Source organism: Platalea leucorodia (genome assembly GCF_965183815.1).
Source record: "Platalea leucorodia genome assembly, chromosome: 8".
Classification (NCBI taxonomy): Eukaryota; Metazoa; Chordata; class Aves; order Pelecaniformes; family Threskiornithidae; genus Platalea; species Platalea leucorodia.
The window spans coordinates 18,409,531-18,431,014 of NC_138830.1; the positions used below are offsets into that span (position 1 = coordinate 18,409,531).

The window sequence follows — 21,484 nt, forward strand, 5'->3', positions numbered from 1 at the left end:
AGCTTAAAAATGAAGATTCTCCTGCAAAATGATTGTTCTTATTTCTCGTAACGGAAGGGACAGGTGCATGGTTGATGAAGGAGAAGGGAAGGTGGACTGACAAAATCAAGTTAAATTAGGATTTTAAATTAATATTCACGTAGTCCATATTGGCTAGCACGGGTTCTAGTTCCCTAACCTGAAACTGCCTAAATCTGTTATGAGAGCACAAGCTAAGGAAAAAATTCATCGTGGTAAATTGACAGAAAGTGAGAAAAGAGGGTCTGTTGTTTAGTAGCCCTGCTCACATACTGTAGTTCTTAAAATCATCTCTCTAAAGCAAAATGACATGTTATAGTTTTTTATTACACAGGAAAGAAATTTTATGAATACAGTATTTTATGCATATTGTGAATTTTTTGTCATTGTCCTAAAAGGAAATAGTCACAAAGAGGAAAGAATATACTTAAGTGTTTCTTCATCTAAAGATCCACAATCACCAAATGCTTCAAGACTACTGGTATATAGTTGTAGAACAAAATATTCTTAAGCTAAATTAGCAAATATCTTTTAAGAATTAAAATACTGCTTTATAAAGAAATAGCATGATATAAGAACCTTGTATTCATAGTTTTTAATCCATTTATAAAGTTCAAGTTTAATAGTCAACATGTTAAAAAATGGTAAACCTAATACAGTCTTCGAATATTACACTATTATACCCAAGTACTGCAATCACTGTTTTTAATACTCAGGTCTTAAGTGTAGTCAATGGCAAACGATGTATTAATCAACTGGTACTTCCAGAGTAATAATATTTGGCCTCTTAATTACTGAAGCTGATTGTTGGAGTAAGTAATGTCGGTAAGAACTGCCTTCATTTTGCAACACTCCTAAGTAACCATTGTTACAGTCTTTCAAGACAGCAAATGTCTCTTGTCAAATACGCAACTCGAGCAATGGAAGTGAATTCCTTTCAGAAGTTCCTGCATCAGCAAGGCGAAGGAAGAATTTTGCCCGTATACCATTCTGGCAGAGTGCCTCAAGCGTGGTTTTGATGGATTGTCCAAGAGGAGGACGATCATTTGATCCACACCCTCAGTCACCGAAGAAGTTTCTTCTTGATGACAAAATTATTATTTGCTTGAAGGTTAGATAATTAATTTAAAAACATTTTAACACACATCAAACTCTGGAACCAGCTACATGTGACTTGCCTATAAACATTGCAGATTTTTTACCATGGTGGACAGTAAAAGCCTCAGCATTCATCAGCAATTTTTGTAGTAAGAAATGTTAGATGGTTTTCTGTAAAGGCAATGATGACAATGCCACAGCATCTGATATAAGACATGGGGCAAGTATAGCATATATACAAAATAGAGAAGTCGGAACGAAGAAGTACAAAGAAGCCACACCTCTTTCATTGCTAGTAACTGTTACAATGCTGACTGTAATACAGTGTCAGCACACCCAACAGATTAAACTTTGCATTATTTACATGTTGCTCTGAGTAAGACATACTTTGTTTTTCCTCTTTCGATCCTTAAAGTAATCTCCTTTCCCTAGTAAAGCAGAAAAGTCAGTGTGTCTGACCTGATAAATGGCACATCCACGCCTTATAACATTTGCTCCGATGAAAAATGCGTCTTTATTCAGTTAGTTTTTTGTTCCGAGCATCTCGTTTCTGCCGCCTCCTTCGGAGCTGCAGCTGTAGCTGAATCCTGTTTGTGAAGAAGAACTGTTTCCAGCCCATTTCCTGCGCAAGTTCCTTCATTTCAGGTGTAACCGTGTCACACAAGTTCTCCACAATATTTTCCCATAGCGCATTACTGTTACATATCTAGTTGTAAGAGAAAGCAGAGGCTTAAAATCGTAATTTGGCTTATTCATTGCTGGTTATTTTACTACACAAAATGTGTTTAGACAACACAGATGCCTTGTATGAAGGTCATTTGCAGCGCAAGCTGCCCACCTATCTTGAAAGACGCAGTATTAGTTAAAACACACAATGACATCAGTGGAAGTTTTGCCCGCTGTTGCCAACGCAAGATATTGCATGTTCTTCTGTGAAAAATTTGAGGAGTTTCATTTGGTATGGTATCAGAGGCCTTCCTGCCACACTCAAAGCAGCTGTCATGCCACATACTTTCCCGCTATGTAATTCATACAGCTGCACTGAAATCAATGAAGCTGTGTAAGAGTCTGCCAAAGAACTTGTCAGGATGTAGAAATCACGTCACAAATGCTAATCTGTTTTCAAGGTAAGCAAAAGAAGCAAATTGCCTTTGGCCTTACAACAGAAATGCAATTTTGGGAAGCTTTCAGAAGCACTGCAGGGATTAAGCCTGTTTCTCAGGAGATGCTTCCCTCTTTCAGAATGACTCCATAAACAGAATCGGGTGGAAATACTATATTATAAACAGGAAAAAAAAAAAATGTAATTTGTTAGATGACAGAATCATCACAAAAAAGAATTAGGAAGAAGATAGTCCGTGTCGGTGTCTATTATCTGCCCACTGGAAGTTATACCAGAGCACAGTAACACTGATTCTTCTTCCAAACGCTCCGCTTTTCTAAACGTGTCATTGCAGGGACCGAAGTGGAGCTGTACTAGATCGCTCCAATGCAAGTGGCTGGTGCGTCTGTCACAAGGAGCAACAGAAATAGAAAAGCAAAAGTCCTGGAATAACGTCTGTTACATACTGCTGATGTAGCTGGATACCTTAAAGTATTTAATTCACTGACTACAGCAAAGCTGTGTCAGAGTATGCGTGGTCCTGTTTCTGTTCTTGAATTGTGAGAGCGGTCACGCTGCAGGCACACGCATGCTCGCGTATTTTAGCAAAGGAAAAGCAGGGATTATTGGGCGAAAATTGCTGCAGAAGTTCTGAAATGAAAATATATGCATTTTTAAGGTTTTCTTTAGATTTCTGCTTGCACTCTGTCTCTAACCATTCTGCTGTTCCTATGAAAAATGGACACCGTTAAGTTAAAAATAGCGGAGACTGGTTTTTAGTATCATATATTTGTATTTCCAAATACAGTGCTCTATTAAAAAAAAATACAGAAAGAAAAAAGATAACCGCTGACATTATCGTGGCTTGCTTTCCGTGCCAATGGCTTCCCAACGGCGTAACAACACCCAGACCTTCCCTCCCGTCCCCGGGGATGCAGCGCCTGCTGCCCCCGCCCGGGACCGGGCTCCCTCCGCCCCCGGGGACCGGGCTCCCTCTGGCGGGAGCGGCTCCTCCAGCTCCCAGGCAGCGCTATTTTGCTCTCTGCAGTTTAATTTTGCCTGTTTTTTTGGCTATCGAAAGGCCTTGTACAAAACAAACGAATCCTATCTGAGCTTGTGCTGGGAGGCAGCACAGTATCGAAGTCTGCTGAAAGAGTATTTGGGAAACTCCCACAGCGCTCCAAGGGTGGTGGCCACAGTAGGACTTCTGTACATTGTTTCTTTTGAGATGGACCTTCTTTTACAATACTTAAAAATAGTCCCTAGCGAAAAGCTAAAATACTTTCAAACGCATACTGAAAGCACTGAATACTCTGGAGAGCAGGGTTTATGCTCAGAACTACAGAGTCAGAGAAATGCCCTGCTTTGGGTAACAAATAAAGGTACCCGTTTAGTTCAGCCTACGAGGATGCATTGCACGGGATGGACGTACGGAGCATTTCACATGCCACTTTTCACTCCTGAGTGCAGACACTGTTCTATTTTTCCCTATTTGAAAATCTGAATATGCTATTTTATAATTCCACAGAGAGCAGCATTCCAGCCTACACATAAATTAGTCTGGAAATGAAAACTCGTGGTATTGGGGCAAATTTTTAATTCCTTAAAAGTACTGCTGAAATGAGAGAAAGAGAGCATGGCACCACTAGTTATAATAGGTTATCTCATTGTGCCAAAATCTTATCTTTATTATTATGCAACTTAATTCCTTCTAGGATTTCCTTAAATTCCAGAATATCCAAGGCTTTGTGTTAAACTAAGGAAAAGTTTACTGCCCTCCATAGTACCTCATCCTACTCCACTCACACTCTGCAAATGACAGATGGAGTCCAAATATACTAATAAATAATTTCTTGACCTCCCTTCTATCCGTTCTCTTCCTCTCCTGTAGTTGTTTTTATTCACTCATCCTCTAGCAATTGTTTCCCAGTCACAATATCAACTGCTTTATCTTCAAACTGAAATAAAGCCCAGAACTCAGCAAGCTTATCTGCTTCCATTTGCCCTTCATCTCTAAATTCATGACATGCTCTATTTTGCTACCTTGCCATTTTCTTCTGTGCTTTCTTTGTACCATCTCCTATTTCTTGTGCTCACTTGAACTCACTCTCGCTAAAGCATCTGCAATGTCTTTGTAGCCACACCACAGGGACAGCAGTACAGCCATGTCCTCTTGAACTGTCAGCAGTCTTCCACAGAACTTTTCTGGAAATCTTGGGCCACATAGCCTCAAAATAGTACAAATCCTGTGAGCAATTTCATCCTGATACAATTTGGAGATGTACTCTGTACCAGAGACGTGTCCTGTTCTCCAAACTAAAAGGTTAATCCGTCTCTCTCAAGTCTTTCAGAGAGTACCTAGCTGTCACATCAGACTCAAGATGACTAAACCTGTTTTTATCTTCCTCCTAAGGTCTCACCATTACTTTACAGTAAAACCCATAACTTGACAGGCTTCATTCTAGGCTCCTACCGCACCCCTGGGGATAAGAATCAAGTTATTTTTCTCTATAATATGCTCCTCTTCCTATTTTTCATAAGCTAAAACCCTTTTCTCACCCTACCTGAGTTACTGCAGCAGCCTTTTCTCAGGCTCTGACTGGGATAGCAAATGCAATTTTGAGGTATTCAGACCCACAAAAATAAGCTTCCTAGATCACAGCTCTGAACATAATTGTTCTGTCCCTCGTTACCTGCCCCTGCACAGAGCAGGAAGCTGGAACAGATGACCTCTCAAAGGCCTTTCCAACACAGCCTCAGGTATCCTATGACTTTTCTCTTTTTGCACCAACAGATTTGCCCTTGTTCTCCTCAGACTTCCAGGCTATCCTTCCCTGTTTGTTACCCCTCATTCATCACTGAGAGGCTACCCTTAGCTCATATAGTGCCAATAGCGGCAGCTTCTGTTATTCACTCTTTAAAGTTTCAATTCAATGTTCATACTATTTCCCATACTTTCCTGATAGTTGGAGAGAGCTTCCTAGCAAGCAAGCAAGCATAACGTCATCTCTTTCTCCTCCTCCGTTTCTTACAGTTCCTTGCTGCAAGGTCTACAAAAATATTGAAAAAAAAAAAACCTCTCTCCTTGTGCTCCTGTCTTTTGTCAAAGACTTAAAATGTAAGCTCTCTAGGAATGGCAATGATTTTTTGTTTGTTAATGAGTCTAGCATAAGGGGATCCTGGTCCGTGGTTGAAGTTTCTAGACATTACAATAATACAAATCATAACGCAAAGCATAGGTTTTACATTTCAAATACTTAGTCCTGGAAGTAGTGCATAACACCCAACCGTGGGTTACAATGGAATTATCTGGATCATTGTGTTTATTATATGCAACAAAAGTTCGCAGGATAAGCACAGTCTCTCTAACAGCCTTTCTAAGATCTCATTTTTATTGCACCCATACAGTTGATTGAATACAGATGATTAATTTATTGTCTCAAACTTTAAGTAAAGCAGACAGACTGATGTTTACATTAAATGTGAGATGAATCAAAACCAACACGCTGCACAGCAAAGCTAACCAATTTTAAAATAATTCATAATTTTTTTTTTTTTTTTTTTTTTTTTTTTACCATTTCAAATCTGCGTGAAACTTGAGAAAGCCTGGCAATATCTTCAAGCTCCAGAAAGGAAATGATGTACAGGAGCAATGGGACGGGAAGCCGTTCCAGGAAGTCGTAGTTACCTCGGCACAGACTGAGGACATGTTCCAGAACTTTGGCACCAAACACTATAGCAATCTGAACTGTGATAAAAAAAAAAACAAAACACAAACAAACAAACAAAAACAACAAAAAAACAAAAGAAACCCAAGAGACAACAGATTTGTAAAAGCCTGAAATTTCTTCCCAAATAATCCTGCATTATTCACATACATCTTAAAAAAAAAAAAAAATCAGAAAAGTCAGCTCAATTTTTTTGGATGTTTTCTAGAGAAAACAACATATTATATCTTACATTGAAAATTAGTAATTTATACTATTTCAGTTCATCTTAAGAATTGCTAGTGACATCCAGGAAGCCTGAGCAGTAAAACAAGGCTTTAGTTAAAAAACTGTACATTGTCTAGTATATAGCAAACTTGTGTCTCAGCTGAGGAACATTAAAACAGCAGCAAAGCTGGACTGAAACTTATCCAGATCCATTTTATCCACTTTTCCACATACGTATATATTTATTTACATAAAGACTGTGCTATTTACTCAGGAGAGGGTTAGTAGAACAACTGAAAAAAGTACTTCAGTTGTACGCTTTGGGGAAAATAATGATGCTCTAACATTAAGAGTTCCTGTAGTTCTGCTTCTTATGTAGGTATAGTTAAACCACTAAAATGAAATTGAAGACAGTTATCTTCTACAGTGACATGACATTTTTTGACTCATTCACTTTGTGATCCAGTCCAATGCCAAATTCTTTTTCTATAGATCTGCTACTTAGTGAGCTGCTTCCCATCCTGCATTCATGCAGTCAATTATTCCTGCTCCAGTGTCCAACTTGGAACTTGGCCTTTTGAATTTAACTTTCTTCAGATCATTTATCTATTTTATCAAATTACTTTAATAAAAATACTAGTTCATTATAGAAAAGGATCCTGAATTCAATTTGCTACACTTCTGATGAATGATCAGTGGTAAATTTTGGAGCTGCATGTTCTTTCCTAAGATCTGACGACATCAATGCAGTCATCCAGATGTAAAGGACTTTTTTTTTTCCCCTCTCCTTTTCACAGGGATCAAAATTTAAATTTAAAGCAGAATTACTATTTTTTGTATTATGAAATTATTCTAAGGCATCCAAAGTGGTTTTTGTTGTTGTTGTTTGGGGATTATTTTTTTTTAAGCAACTAGAGTCTATCTTCTCATGTATGTTAAAGTCATAAAAAGAGATGGAACCAGAATCATGGAAGTTGAAACTATACTGACTATAGGCAGTAAGTGCATCCAATTTTGAAGCAGCAGTTTTCCTTCCAAAATACTTCGAAAGATTAGTTACAAAACTCAAGCTTATGATGTGAATACATTTGAAAGAGTTTCCCAAACGACAAGATTTCATTGTTAAGATATTAAGACGTCTTTCTTCTCTTTTGTTCCAAATATTCCCAAGGTAACTATGTAGCAGGAAGCTATCACCATATGTTCCTTCATGTCTTTGGGTAGATGGCCCAATACTGTTCAAGCCTCTTTTCTATTGCTGTATCATCCTGCAAGCACAAACAGTTTGCTGCTGCTTCTCATTTGCTTTTTTGCTTTCCAAGCATTTCAGTTCTATACAGTTGGTAATTTTCCTCAAATTCCTTATGCAAGTTCAAAAATGATCTACACAGTCAACTAAAAATTGTCTGGCTGATCTAATTCAAGCTGATACGTAAGAATGATCCAAATCTTCGCATACTAGGAAAGACGATGGTAATGTTTGTAGTGTGCATCTACTTCATGCTGAATGATTAAGCAGGCTACCACATGAATATTTGCTTGATTTTTTTTTTTTAAATTATTAATTTCCAGAAATAATAATGTGATCTGGTTTGGCTATTTTGAAATATATTTAGCTTTATTTATCTTGCTTTATAAATGCATCTGTAGCTAATGATGAACTAACTGAAAGTATATTGAACGTCAGGTTTTCTGCGAGATTTTCATCCTATGAGTCCTGGATACTACTTGATGACTTGTCCTATTGGTTCACTCATCCAAAAATGTGAACAGACCTCTCTTCTCTTGTCCTACACTCTCATCAATTAATTTTCCATCTTTGCAAAACCATAATGAAAATCTAGCCATATACAAAATCTTGCTCTTCCCTCTTGGCTCTATCGAGATTATGAAAAGAAACTAAGGATACTTTACTTCACCGTCCAAAAAGAAAAGAGAACATTTCAAAACAAACATGGATGTTTACAGCTGTATGGTAGTTAATATAAATTTACTAAAAGGTTAATGTTTATTACAAAATGTTTACCTCTTCAGTTTTCTATTGGATGCTTCAAATGCCTGTATGAGATATTGATAAAATGTTTCATTTGCAGGGGGACAGAGGGACTATTCTTCCTATACCCATTAGAAATAATTTAAGCACCTTTATCTTTTTAAAAAAAAAAAAAAAAAAATCTCTAAAAATCTCCAACCATGTGAGAACAGATAAAATCTTGGGAATGAGAACTAGGAGATAACAACAGGAAATACTAATACTTAACAACAGATAAACATTTTGCTGGTAGGGGTGTACCAAATATTTAGCAGCAACCTGGTCTGGTGAGGAGTCTTTTATTTCAACCCTCATTTGGCAAAAAATTCAATAATGATAACTAGAATATTATTCCAGTATATATATTTGTGGAGAATTATGGAAGAAAAAAATGAATACTTAGGAGAACAGCAGCAAAGCTCCTCTTAACAGGAGGTGAGAAGGAGGTGTAAAAACATCTGATTGTGTGGAACAGCAAAAGCCATGGACAGAAATAGTTTCAATAGAACAATACAACTTCTGACAAACATAGTAATTCATATTTGTAATACTTCTATTTATGTTAGCATTTTTCTGAAAACAAAACACTTTTATTTTATATTAAAATTTTACTAAAAACCAGAGGGAAAACCCCATGTATGATTTTAAAGATAATTTGAGAAGGAGGAAGAAATGACTAAACATTAGGGAAGAATGGTGACTGTGGCCTTCAATACTTCCTATGGGATAGGAAAGCTCTGAACCACCAATAACACTTTTCAGGAAAAAGCAGACAGATCTTATTTGTAACCTACTGAAAACACACAGGGTTAACAGTAGAAAACTGCACATTAACAATAATTTAACTATGTGAATCATCGTACCCAGGTAATGTAAAACAGATGTTTTATTGTGACATTATATTAATATATCAAATGCCACAGGAAAATCTTACAGTATAAGCAATGATGGAAAAACCAAGCTAAAATCCTCAGCAATATGTATTCACATATCAGATCTACTTTTATGAGGTAAATAAAAAAATAAATTAAAATACAATTTTGAAAATAAAACCACTAAAACCCATTGCTGAAAATTCAGCTCTAAATTCTATGTAATTCTTGGCAAAAAAAGTTTAGACGACTACTTCTTTGAAAGCTCAAGTTTATAAAAACTGGTAATCAATTTTGTAAAATTAAAATGTGGTGCAACTCTTTGCCTCAACTAATGGAGCGATTGTAAACACCTACTGCAAAAAAGCATAGTATATTTAAAGACTCCCTGAGCACTAGCCAAATTCAACAGGCAGTTCACTTTCTATTGGTTCCTGATACATTCATTCCCCTTCTAGTCAAAACAAGTAGTAGTAACTGGAATTAAAGATATGTTTTGTTAAGGACGGTGAGTGCTGATTGAAACTTTTTCCATGGTTTGTGCATATATCCAGTCACTTGAGCTCAGAATGTGCAGTCCTTCCACCAATGGAGCACTAACAGCAGTCACTTGCAGTCTCCCTACCCAGCTGCCTAAGGAAGTGTTGTTATTTCAGTCAAATACACTTGAAATTGGTCAGTTGCAAAAGTTATAATGGGGATCAGAAACACAAACCTAAACACAGAAATGCGGGCCATGTGAACTCACCGGGGCTAAAACTCTCTTGATTGTGCTGTAGGCAGTGCTAGATTTTAATAAGCAAAGAATAGGAAACATGTGTTGGTCTTATTTCAGACCCTAAATGAAGATACACTCAAGTTTACTCTTGAAAACAGGTATATTCTCTTGAGGAAAGTTTTGCCCTCTCCCCTACCACCTGAGATTCACATACTTCTTTGGAAAGCAGATCTCCTCTGCCTGGGTGTAAATAAGATGATGTCTACTAAAGCTGTTGATGAGGAAAACAGGACTTCATTTGGAAATGACATCTTTTGAGTTCATCATAAAAATAGGATAAATATGAAGTCACACCTGTAACTAAATTTTTTTATGTCTGTACATAATCTGAATACAAGAGCAGCTTATTTAAGAAAAAAAAAAAAAAAATCTCACTAATGCAAGGTGTTTGAGTGCTACCTAGTCTCTTGGGCTACAAAAGGCCCAGATCTCAATCCAGTCTCGGCAGGTGCAGTTATGAAGTTCTCCATTTTCAGACCAGGTCATAGCTCAGACCTCAGCTATTTGCTGCAGTTACTGAATTAATGTGTCTTTGGCTTAATATTTCCAGGAGACTGTTTCCTCTGTGAGCCATGACCAACCATATCTTGTGACATGACATCTCGTAAACCTAATCCATTACTGAGAACTAAGATTATAAGAAGATGCAGAGCAATAACTACTTGGCACACATAGCGCCACAGAAGTTTCCAAAAAAGCGTAATTATTTCACATGTTCTCAGTCTATCAGGAACAGGCTGGAAAACAACTCTATAAATCTACATTTTGAGGCTTATTTAGTGGTGTCACCACTGCCTTTCTTTTTCTGGCTGTATGCTCCTAAAGTCATGTTGCACTTGCTAATCCCAAGTACATGTTGCACTTGGTGTTACTTATGTTAAATCAGATTGGGAATCCAGGTGGCTCACGACATGGCCATAAAAACAAATGTGCTGGCACAGAGCATTGTAAGGACTGAGTCATTAGCAATAAAAATATTGCTTTCTGGCCTATTTTTGTTGTTAATACCTCTGTCATTGTCTTATAATGAAACTATCAATGTTGCTGAGATTTATCCTATATTAACATTTACTGTCATGCTTTTTTGTTTTTCCAGTATTCATACATTAATTTATATTAATAAATTAATACAAAAAAGCCTGTTAGCCAAAGCAATCACATCTTTCATGAAAGTTACTGCAGATCAATATTGCTAGATTATTCCATTACATGCCACAGAAAATTTGTAATTATTATTGTCATCTTACTATGAAGAGATGAATCATCCAAAAAATCCTCCTGGGATTCTTTAATTTCTCCAGGTCTTGATTCACGAAGTTCATTCCTAAGTGAGATTTTCCACCACCTGAAAATTACCTACAATTGTGGAAGAAGAAAAAGTAAAATAAAAAAGGAAGATAACATGAATATCAAGTACCAAGAGATAAATACATTGCTAAGATTCAGGACTCCTGTTATGTAAATATTACTGCATTCCCAAAACAAAGTTATCATAAGAGATCAGACCACGGTTACATTACCAGCAGCCCTACAACATGCTTCAAAGGACAATAAACATCCCATAATGCACCTAGACAAGTGTGAAATGTTTTTACATACAAAGAAAATGTTCCCAACCCCTGCATGCAAATTGTTCATAGAAATTAAAACATGTTTAATGAAATCTCAACTTGCAAAACTATAAATGTTCTCTTTTTGTTTTTCATTTAGTCACAGAAACACAATTCATCAGGCATTAAATTATATGGTTAAGTAAAAATAGCCATTCAACTGCTCAGGCATTCAAAAGTGGCAGTATTAGAAGTTAAACTGTCATTTTAACTTCTTGTTAAAATTGAAACTAATAGGACAGTTCAAAGCTCAGCACTTAGACTGTCTGAAAACTCTGGAAAAAGCTCTTCTGAAGTACACATTCAACTCACATATTCAGAGTCAGGAAAAGAAAAGAAAGCCTGCGTTACAAAGCATGTAACTGAGACAAAAGATTAATTTGAATAGTGAATTATGTAGCTATGGAATGATGGAGAACAAGTAGCCCTGGCTATCAGTAATTTTCCCAGAGTTCTCTTAAAACATTACACATGTGCTTGAACAGCGTGTCAGCTTTTAATATTGACTTTTGTTTTGTTGCTGTCACAGCTGGGTCTACAGGAGAGGAAAGTCATAATCATGGCTCTTCCTTCACAAGAGTTGTTAGCAAAGGTCACGCTCCAAGCCAAAGCAGGATTCAGTTGCTGTTGTAGGCAAGGTTAAAAAAAAAAAAACAAAACCCAACTTATAATTTTACTAATATTAATGTTTTATTTCCTTCCATTTCATAGAGAAAAGTGAGGATTTTACATTATTATATGTACAGGTGGATTCCTGACACACTGAGTGATAAAACTGACAAATGAGATATTAGTGGGGTATAAATTTATAAACACACACACACGTATCTAAAAAATACACTCCATAGAGTCTTGTCTTTTCACTGGCATATAGAAAAGGAAAATTAAAAGCAAGCCTTGCATTAACTGTCAATAAGCCACAGAAGACTACTCACATATACTGACTGAACAACACAGAGTTACATTTCCTATTAAAAATCTTAGATCTGACAACAGTGGTTTACATCTCTCAACATGAAATTTAACTTTAGATCTCTCCGGTATTTCAGTGTCAAAATGTAGATTTTAAAGTTGAGAAGGACAAAGTATTTGTAACTCCCAATGAGCTGCATTCACTTCCATCATTAATTTTCAAATTAAAGCTCAGATTCCAGACAATCTGCCAAGGCAGGCCTACACCAATCACTTCTATATTTTTAAAGTCTTAGTTGTATCCTGTTGGTATCTTATATACAATAATAGTAAGTAAGTTTGAGTAAAGGCTTAACATCTACATTTGAATGTCAAAAATAGCCAGCTAAAATTTATCATTTTGATATTTATTGTGGCCAATATATCATTATAGGGGTAACTGGAATTACTAAATCATATTTCTGATAGCATACATACAAAATAGCTTTGATTAACTCTCAGACATTTCTGCAACACTCTAAAATAATCCTTATATTATGTGAATAAAAGAAAAAACATCCTACTCAGTTGCATAAGTTCATCCTATTTTACAACGACACAATCTTTATTTCTTTGCAGTGAAACAGTTGCCTCTTCGAAGGGAAAAAAACCCAATTCATCCAATCTGCGTTCTAGAATTTAATATATGAAAAATAAATTACACCACTGAAACATTTTATAAGAGCAGAGTTAACATTTCTCTAATGTACGTGCACAGTATAGACCACCACATTGCTAAAATGACACCACTTGATATACTAGTGGTAATATCAGGATTCAATGCAAAGGAGATTATAAACCACTTGTGGCTCTGTTTCAGTGATGATCTTACTACCTGGGAAGGCTTTAGAACTAGTCTGTTTGTAGCCCACCGTGGGGATAATAGGACAGTGAATGCTGTACTGTACTTCCAAAAGCTCTTATTATGTCTAGCAACGTAGGGAGAATCAGCATGTAAGGCTACTTCCATTCTTATTTGTGGAAAACATGAGGTGAGAATAAGGTCAGAACAAAACTGATATGCAAATGAAGAAAAGACATCTTCCTACATGTTCCTCAGCATGTATATCCTTCAAAATGGCATGCAAGAATACAGTATATTATAGGGGGGGAAAAAAATCATTGTTAAAGGAGAAAAGAATCCTGGTTAATATGTTTTTTCTCGGCCTTTTCATGTTACTGTTGGAAGTGATGTTTCTTAAGAAAAAAACCACAACAACAACAAAAATTTCTCAGCACGGAAATGTCAAGTGTAACTGAAAAAGAAAATAGCCACCTGCCCCCAAAACCACTTACCAAAAATTATTAACAATGACTGTTGCTTTTCAACTTTTAAACTTTAATACTTAACAACATTCTTCAGATTAATTTTCTGTATAACCTTATAGATTTAATTATACACAAATATAGAAGTCTAATTCTTAAAAAAGCAGAACTATGTTGCACAACAGATTACAATGTGTTGTGATCTGTTATAACATACATTAATAAATACTTTTCAGTCTGGGATATACAATACAATAAAATTAAGTGTATACAGATAGCAGATGCTCACCCAAATTCTGCACTGGTATAAGCAAGATGAACTTTTCACAGTAAGTATTCTATATATTTTTTGTTTACTACTATTTTGTGGGTATGAGTGTATTTATCTATTATATCTATTTTATATATATATTATATCTATCATATATCTATATATATTTTATATATATCTCTCTATATATTATATCTATTTTACATATATATATATATAATGTCAGTTTATGTATTCACAGGTGTACAAGAACATATTTAATCCAAACACTAGAGTGTGCATATGTGTGTATATAGACTCTTGAGCAAGATTTTATCGTTACACAATCCAACCAACCCTAAAATGGAACACTAAGTCAATACTCTACAAATGAAATACCTCTGTCCTATTTTTAAAGCAATTACAGATGTTTTAACATGGTTATAAAAATTTACTTTCTTGTAGTATTGTTGTACAATTATAAATTCCAAATTTTAATAACTGAAACATGCCAAAACTAAAAAAAAAAAAAAAATTACAGAAATACATATTTCAAGAATCTCTCCTCCTCTTAATTGTTGTACTAGGAAGCACACTGCAACAGAACTACCTGCCAGAATGGGAAGATCAGGCCAACACGCAGAGGCACAGGAAAAGTAAAATATTCAAGTAATTATATTAAACACCACTGTGTATTTTCTAAACATTATTCTTTGATTTACAGTGAAACAAACTGTCAATAGCACTATTCCTTATGTACAAATACCCAGGACAAACTACAGTTACCTTGGTAATTTGTTAGCACATGGTTATTTCAAAGAAAAATATTGCACAGATTTTGTAATACCTATACTTTTTGCATAGATTAAAAAGATGAAGAATGGAAAGTATTGTAAGTGCATCCTGGTTATCACGGACACATTTCATTCTCGACATTATTTAGAGGTGCAAGTGTTCAAGCAATTCACTACCACATTGCTTACTCCATTGGCATTTCTTCAGGAAAAAAGAGAGAGAAGAGGAAAAGATGAGCAGAACCAAATCTAAACAGCAGCAACCAGCCAAGACTTTGGATAAAAAGTCATAGCAGTTTTTTAAACAAATAAAAAACCTAAAATATTTAAGTGAAAATTAGCAACAAATAATTTAGGAAGTATCTATTGTCAAAATTAATCTGGACTGTAGATCACCAGAAGCATAGTACTATTTACATTGTATGAAGAAAATATTTGAAGTTTGTCATATGGTGAGCCATCTTTTAAGGATGCTGGGCTCAAGCTTCCCTTAATTTAATCTATTTCGGAAATTATAGAACTAGAGACAAGTCTGACATGACAGACTCATACTGTATAATGAGAAACCTCTGGGGGAAGCTGAAGAAAGATGGTGTGAATTGTGAAGCCCTGTTATAAAGGCACATATGAGAAACTGTTTCCTTCTCCAATATGCATTTTTAGCATTTCAAGCTTCTCCAGACTCAGCTTTCTTCTTTGCTTAAAACTAGTAACTCAAAATATAATTTCTCAGATTACAGGTTATTTGGAGATTAATTTTCCCTATTTTTCTCTTAAGTTGTTCTACTTTAAATAGTTAAACATTCATTAGAGGACAAAAGTGACTCCAGAATCTACAAAATAGTACTTGCTGAGATTTAGGAGATCTAGATTCAAATATTTTCATCTGTCTCAGGTGAATGGCCTAAATACCCAGTCTTTCTTTTTGGCCTTGGATTTGTCACTGCAGTCCAAGCTCTCATTCTCCTGTGCAGTGAAGGAGCTGTTGTGTCTTCTACTGAAAAAAGCAGTCACATTCTCAGTTAGTCTTAGTGACTTTACCTCTGCTAAATCCCTTCTCCCATGCTGTTTTATCCATATTTTATTACTTTTCCAGATTTAAAAAAATAAATCTCTGCTTTTGGCTGGGTTTTGTGGACTGAAAGAGACTATAAAAATTTATGTTGCCTTACTATTTGATTTCAAAAGTAGAGTATTCAAATGCTTCTGTCCCTCATTTTATCTCATTTTCTCTTGCAGAATATTGTTGCATTTTTGCTACAATATCAAATAAATCTATTTTTTAAAGCATTCAGTTTTCATGCACCTCAGTATAGAAATCACCCATTTCACCCTCACATAAATCTTTACAAAATAAAAGTGGAATAAATATCAGCATTACTGAAACATCTTCAAGGAGATAACTATAAGATGGATGTTTCTAAAGCTATGATCTGATACCTAAATATCTTTCAGTTAATTGATCGCTTGAAGCCAGTATCGCCTAATCTGTTGCCTAAGAGTTTGTAACCCTAAGCTCAATTTCCAAGCCATGAAGAAGTCAAACGCCTTCACTAGATACATAATTTTTTTTTAAATTCTGAAATTAATTAGCACAGAGAAAACTACCAGCTTACCTCCTTCCTTCATCTTTCTAGTCCCTGCTAGTGTAGATGCAATTTTACCTATGAAAAAGCATTCCTCCTGTCATAGTTTTTTTCTACTCTTATTCTAACATAGCTGCATCTAATTGGGAAGCTGATACTACAGTACTGTAAAGTTTTTCACACAGTTGCAGCTACATCCACACTACAGCTTTGACTGCATACGCAATAAAGGAAAATTTGAATAGGACAACAGAAATCTTTAGGCTCAGACAGAGCTATGCTCATTTTGCAAGTGAATGAAGCTTAGGCTTCCAGGTCACTTTAAAAAATACAAAATAGATACCTTAAAATTTTACTCACTTTTCACCAAGAAGAGGCAACTATGTATTATACCTAAACTACGGGACCAAGTAGCACCAACAACGCACAGGTATTTGCAAAAGAACTAAAATAAAATGTTAAATAACTTTATAAAGAGCTAGAGTGAGGCTATCATGCATTGACATCGATGCAGCTAAAGCAAATGCTATAACTGTTGAAGAACGGTAACACACGTGGGCAATTGTTTCATATAAGTTTACTAACAGCATATTGTGATTACCTGCAAAGCGAGAATGCAGATCTTGTGGAACTGAAGATCTGTTAAGTCTCCTTTTTTCCTCCTGCCTCCAAAACCAGTTAGATTTTTGGCAATGAAAAGATATCCTTTCTTTAAATAAATATTCCCACTGTACCTTCATGCAGCATAACAAGCAACATACAGGTATCTCACAAGATGTTGTGAAACAGTTGAAGAAACTGACGGTTACAGAGATGACATTTAACAAATATTACCAAATATTCATACCATGATCTTGGCACAGTTACGTAGCAACTTTTTTCCTAGTAATTTCCTCACTGTCTCTATACAAACAAAAATGGCAGTCACTCTCACGTTAGTTAGTGATGGCTACACAAAAATCTTGCAAAAATTAAGAAGCTCTTTCATATCCATTGCTTGCAGTAAGTTTTTTTTTGTAGCAGGCCCTAAGCCCTGCAATCAGAGAGGCATCTTCTGCCTCTTTTATGAAATTCCATCAGCATCTCAATCTGTGAACACTGAGGTTTCTCTTTTGCAGCCTACTACTTGATTTTTCAGAGCCTTGCTATCATGTTGTATGGAGTTTTTTGGCAGATTGCTTGAGGACACTTACCTGAAAATCCAAACTTTTGCCTAACCCTGTTTCTATAACATGTATGAATATAAGGTTAAATGCTCAGCTGGCTATTTCAGTCCTTTGTAAATATACAAATATGGAGAAGAGCCAGCAGAGGATGAGGATGGATGGCCTACAATACACCATCATTACCTCATAATATTTAGCTTGACCTAGAGTGTAAAAAGCAGAATTCACAAGGAATTCACCGTCCATCAAGAAAACCGGTTATTTCCAGCTTCCGTATTCCATGTAAGAGTGAGATTTAAAAAACGAAAACCAAACAAAAGTCTTAATGTATGTTTTTAAGTCTGCCTTATTTTGGAGATTTTGGGCTGCTGTAATAAACATCAGAATTGAAAAGCAGTTGTAATCACTCATTGCTATTGAAATGGATATCTTCCATCTTTACCTTCCAAGTAACAACAGAAAAACAGCTTAATTTTATAATTGGGCTTTAAGATCATAAACATGAATAGCATAATAGAAGGCAAAATGCTCCAAAACTACTGCTAAAATATTTATCTAAACACTTTAGATAAAGCAAAAAATACTGCACTAAACTATTAGCTCGACATCATACAACGTCACCAGTGCTATCCTGAAAATGATGAACGCTCATATCTGATTAAATAGTTTGTTCGTTTACCAATGAAAAACAGAATAATAGAAGACTCCTTGTAACACATTGTGGCTTTAGATCAATCTCCTTAACCTGATCATTCTGCTATTACAGAGTTTAAAAAATGAATTATGTTTTAATGGACATACTGGTGAGTCTTGTAAGATGTTCAGAGAAAAAAACCAATACCATATGCGACAGGTAGAAGGACATTATTAAGAAGGGTAAATCAATACAGTAATATTTAACTCTGCTTTTCCCAATGGATATTGCTGTGAAAATAGTTGTAACTGAAGGAGATAAAATACAGTGAGCTAAAGAACCTAACCAGCAAGACCACTCTCCCTCCTAATTACACTACATCAATAGAAAGACTTAATACGTTCACCAGTTAAAGCAAGTCTCCAGCTGCGCTAGGCTAGTGACCAGGTGAGCTTTTATTGCTGCTATACAGTCACTTCTTAAATATTCTGTTACTTCCTGACTGGCTACTCAGGGATAATGTCCCACCTGTCCTCTGACTAATGAAGTAGTATCAGTACTGTTACTTGTGTATATTTGTGCCTCCTGCCATTTATAACAGGTTTCTATTAAAAAAAAAAAATCTGCACTCTCCAGTTTTAGATAGTAATCAATAAACACAAGTGTACATAAATATAGATGTTAATATTTGCATAAGAAAAGTAATTCTTGCAAGTTAGCAGCAATTTAAAGAGAAGACCGGTTTATCTGGATTAAATGACCATCTTCACAGTTCACCATTATTTCTTCTTGATATACTGAAATTCAAATGTAATAAAACTCTTCAGTTTATTGAAGTATATAGAATACATTTGAGTTAAAATTAGAACATTTATAATGCGCTTCAAACTTAAGACCTACTTAAATTACTTTTAGAGTAAATCTCAAGGCAGCGAGGAATAGTCACATAATACTGTTAAGGTACAACACATGTACAAACTGCAGACCTGCATGTTTCTTTGGAAAGATCTAGAAAGTAATAATGCCTCTCTAGCTTTCATAGCTTGCAGAACATAACAAACCAACTGTGCTACTTCCATTGCAACTGTTTTCTTTAACAAACATCCAGTGGTCTTAATTACAAACTTCACAAACTATTTCATAGCTATTACAATTTATAGAACATTTCCTACCGTCTTGGAGAAAGATGGATTCAGGAACGGTTGTGTGATTTGAAGTTTTTAATTATACAGAGAGATGGAAGTACAGAAGAAAACAGAGTTGATTGTTATGACTGCTTTGACCTTTTTTTCCCTTTCTTTTTCACCAAACTGAAATTAAACTAAAAACTCATTCACTGATGCCATTCCACATTTTAGGCATGCACAATACGAAATCAAATAGGTACCAGTTGCTGCCTGTTATGTCTGTGAAATTTGATGCTTTTCACTCTTCTTCTGGCAAATTATTACTTTTTTTTCAAATTTAAAGTAGGGCTTACAACACCCGTGCTTCACTTGACAATTGCTACAAAATTCTATGTTTGCATTTACTATAGTACAGGAAGTTATACAAATTACTATTTTGTCTACACTGATAGGATCACATCTGTACAGGATAGTAGTTTCCTTCTCATGTGCACTCATGAGGAAAACAAAACAACCCAACAGGTCTCTCTGGCATTTATTAGGCATAGTCTATTTTTCCATCTTTCTACGGGATGTCCAGTTCAGAAATACCAAAGAGTCTGAAGCGCAAAACCTAATATGCTGTGCTAAAGAAACTGTTCTACAAGAAAAAAAAAAGTTCTCTCAGACCATGAGGTTGAAATTTTGGACAATAGTGTGTACTTGAAAGTTTGTACAGATCATAATAGTCATCATGCAAGCCCACACACTTCCCTCCTCTATGCCTGCTTTGGTTTTGGAGAAAAAAAATTACTATTAATAGCAAGAAAAGATACAACAATTTAGTTAGCAAACAGAAATAAAACAGTGACTGCAGTAGAGTACAATGGTAAAACAGTGACTGCAGTAGAGTACAATGGTAAAGACAACGGCATATGGAAAGAAAGATGACTTCCTGGTGTCAACGCAAACTGTTCCGTGAGTTGCTATTAACAAATATTTTGAGTGCATGGAGAAGAAGAGAAAAGAAATGTCACAATTCCAAAATTTCATATGTAACAACTACAAACCTGTTCCTTTTTCCCCCATTTCACTCATACTCAGAAACGTCAACCCACTTCAGCTAAGGGATTAGCTCTGCGTGCGTGCGTGTGTGTGCATGACTACCAAAGGCTTCCACTTACAGTATCTGAAAAACATTTTAGTAAAATACAGGAGGAAGACAGAATAAAAAGCTTGGAAAAAATAATTGTCTTTTCCTTTGGGGAATGCAGTAGTTATGTTTGAGCATGAAATCTGCTGCCTTGACACGGCCTCTTCCCTTCCTCTCACATACATACCTGGTTTATTCCTATATTAATATCTTTCCTCATCATTCCCAGAGCTTGCAGGGGAAAAAAAACCAAACAAATAACAAGGCAAGAAAATAAGAAAAAAAAAAGCTAAAGATCTTTATCACAGATGCTTACAGCACAGGTGCTTTGGAGGCTAAGTTCTACCTTTATACAGACTTGTGCACACAGATCAGAGGAAAAAATGCAAGAGCAGAAGAGTGAGAGACAATGCAGAAAGGAGGGGGGATATGTGCTGAGGGGAAAGCAATGCTATCAGAGGGAATAAAAAACTACTCTTGAGGATCAGAGTCTTCAATTATGAGCATGATACTTGCCATTTATTAACGTGATTAAACAGGCAGACCTAGATAAGACTGCCACAAAGAGATTATTCCACTATTTAACAGAACAAAGGATGCTAGCTAAGTGCAAGACATAACATTCCTTTCTAGATGGGTAAGACATTGACAGGTTTCATTTGAAACCATTTCTTTTAGTCTCATCCTCCTTACTTCAGTTTCAAGGTCTCCTTGTTACAATTTCAGGTCTATACTATGCTTTAAATTTCTTCTTTTTTTTTTTTTTTTCCTTCATTAGAGTGAAAAAACCAAACAACAGAACAGTCAGACCCCCTGCTATGTGTATAGAAGTCCTGAAGTACAGCAGCGTTACAATGGAAAGCCCTTTTCTAGGGAATCTGCATCTCCTTTAGCAAGGTATGTGCATATATCTGGCAATCCTTTTTATTACAGATGAAGTCTTAGTTCAATCGTACAATTGCTCCCTTCTTGGATACTTCTTATCATCCTGATTTGTATATATCTGCAACCAGTCTAATCTAATATCTGCTGAAAACTGTTTTCCTATATTCTTATGTGGTCAGCTCACTTTCAGCACTGACATCTCTAAATTTTGAGAAACATCTATTGCACTGGCTCCTAAAATCTCATCA

At 35.7% G+C, this 21,484-nt stretch overlaps 1 protein-coding gene across 1 annotated transcript in view; it reads right to left on the reverse strand.

Moving 5' to 3' along the window:
- Window positions 1-1,232: 1,232 nt before the first annotated feature.
- Window positions 1,233-21,484, reverse strand: part of FBXO36 (F-box protein 36) — a 30,074-nt gene continuing 9,822 nt past the window's right edge. Inside the window, exons 2-4 of the mRNA XM_082319944.1 lie at window positions 11,083-11,191; window positions 5,794-5,966; window positions 1,233-1,822 (exon numbers count right to left, since the gene is read on the reverse strand). Coding sequence (XP_082176070.1) covers window positions 1,631-1,822; window positions 5,794-5,966; window positions 11,083-11,191 — 474 coding nt within the window. The 3' untranslated portion in view covers window positions 1,233-1,630. The remainder of the gene's footprint in view (window positions 1,823-5,793; window positions 5,967-11,082; window positions 11,192-21,484) is intronic.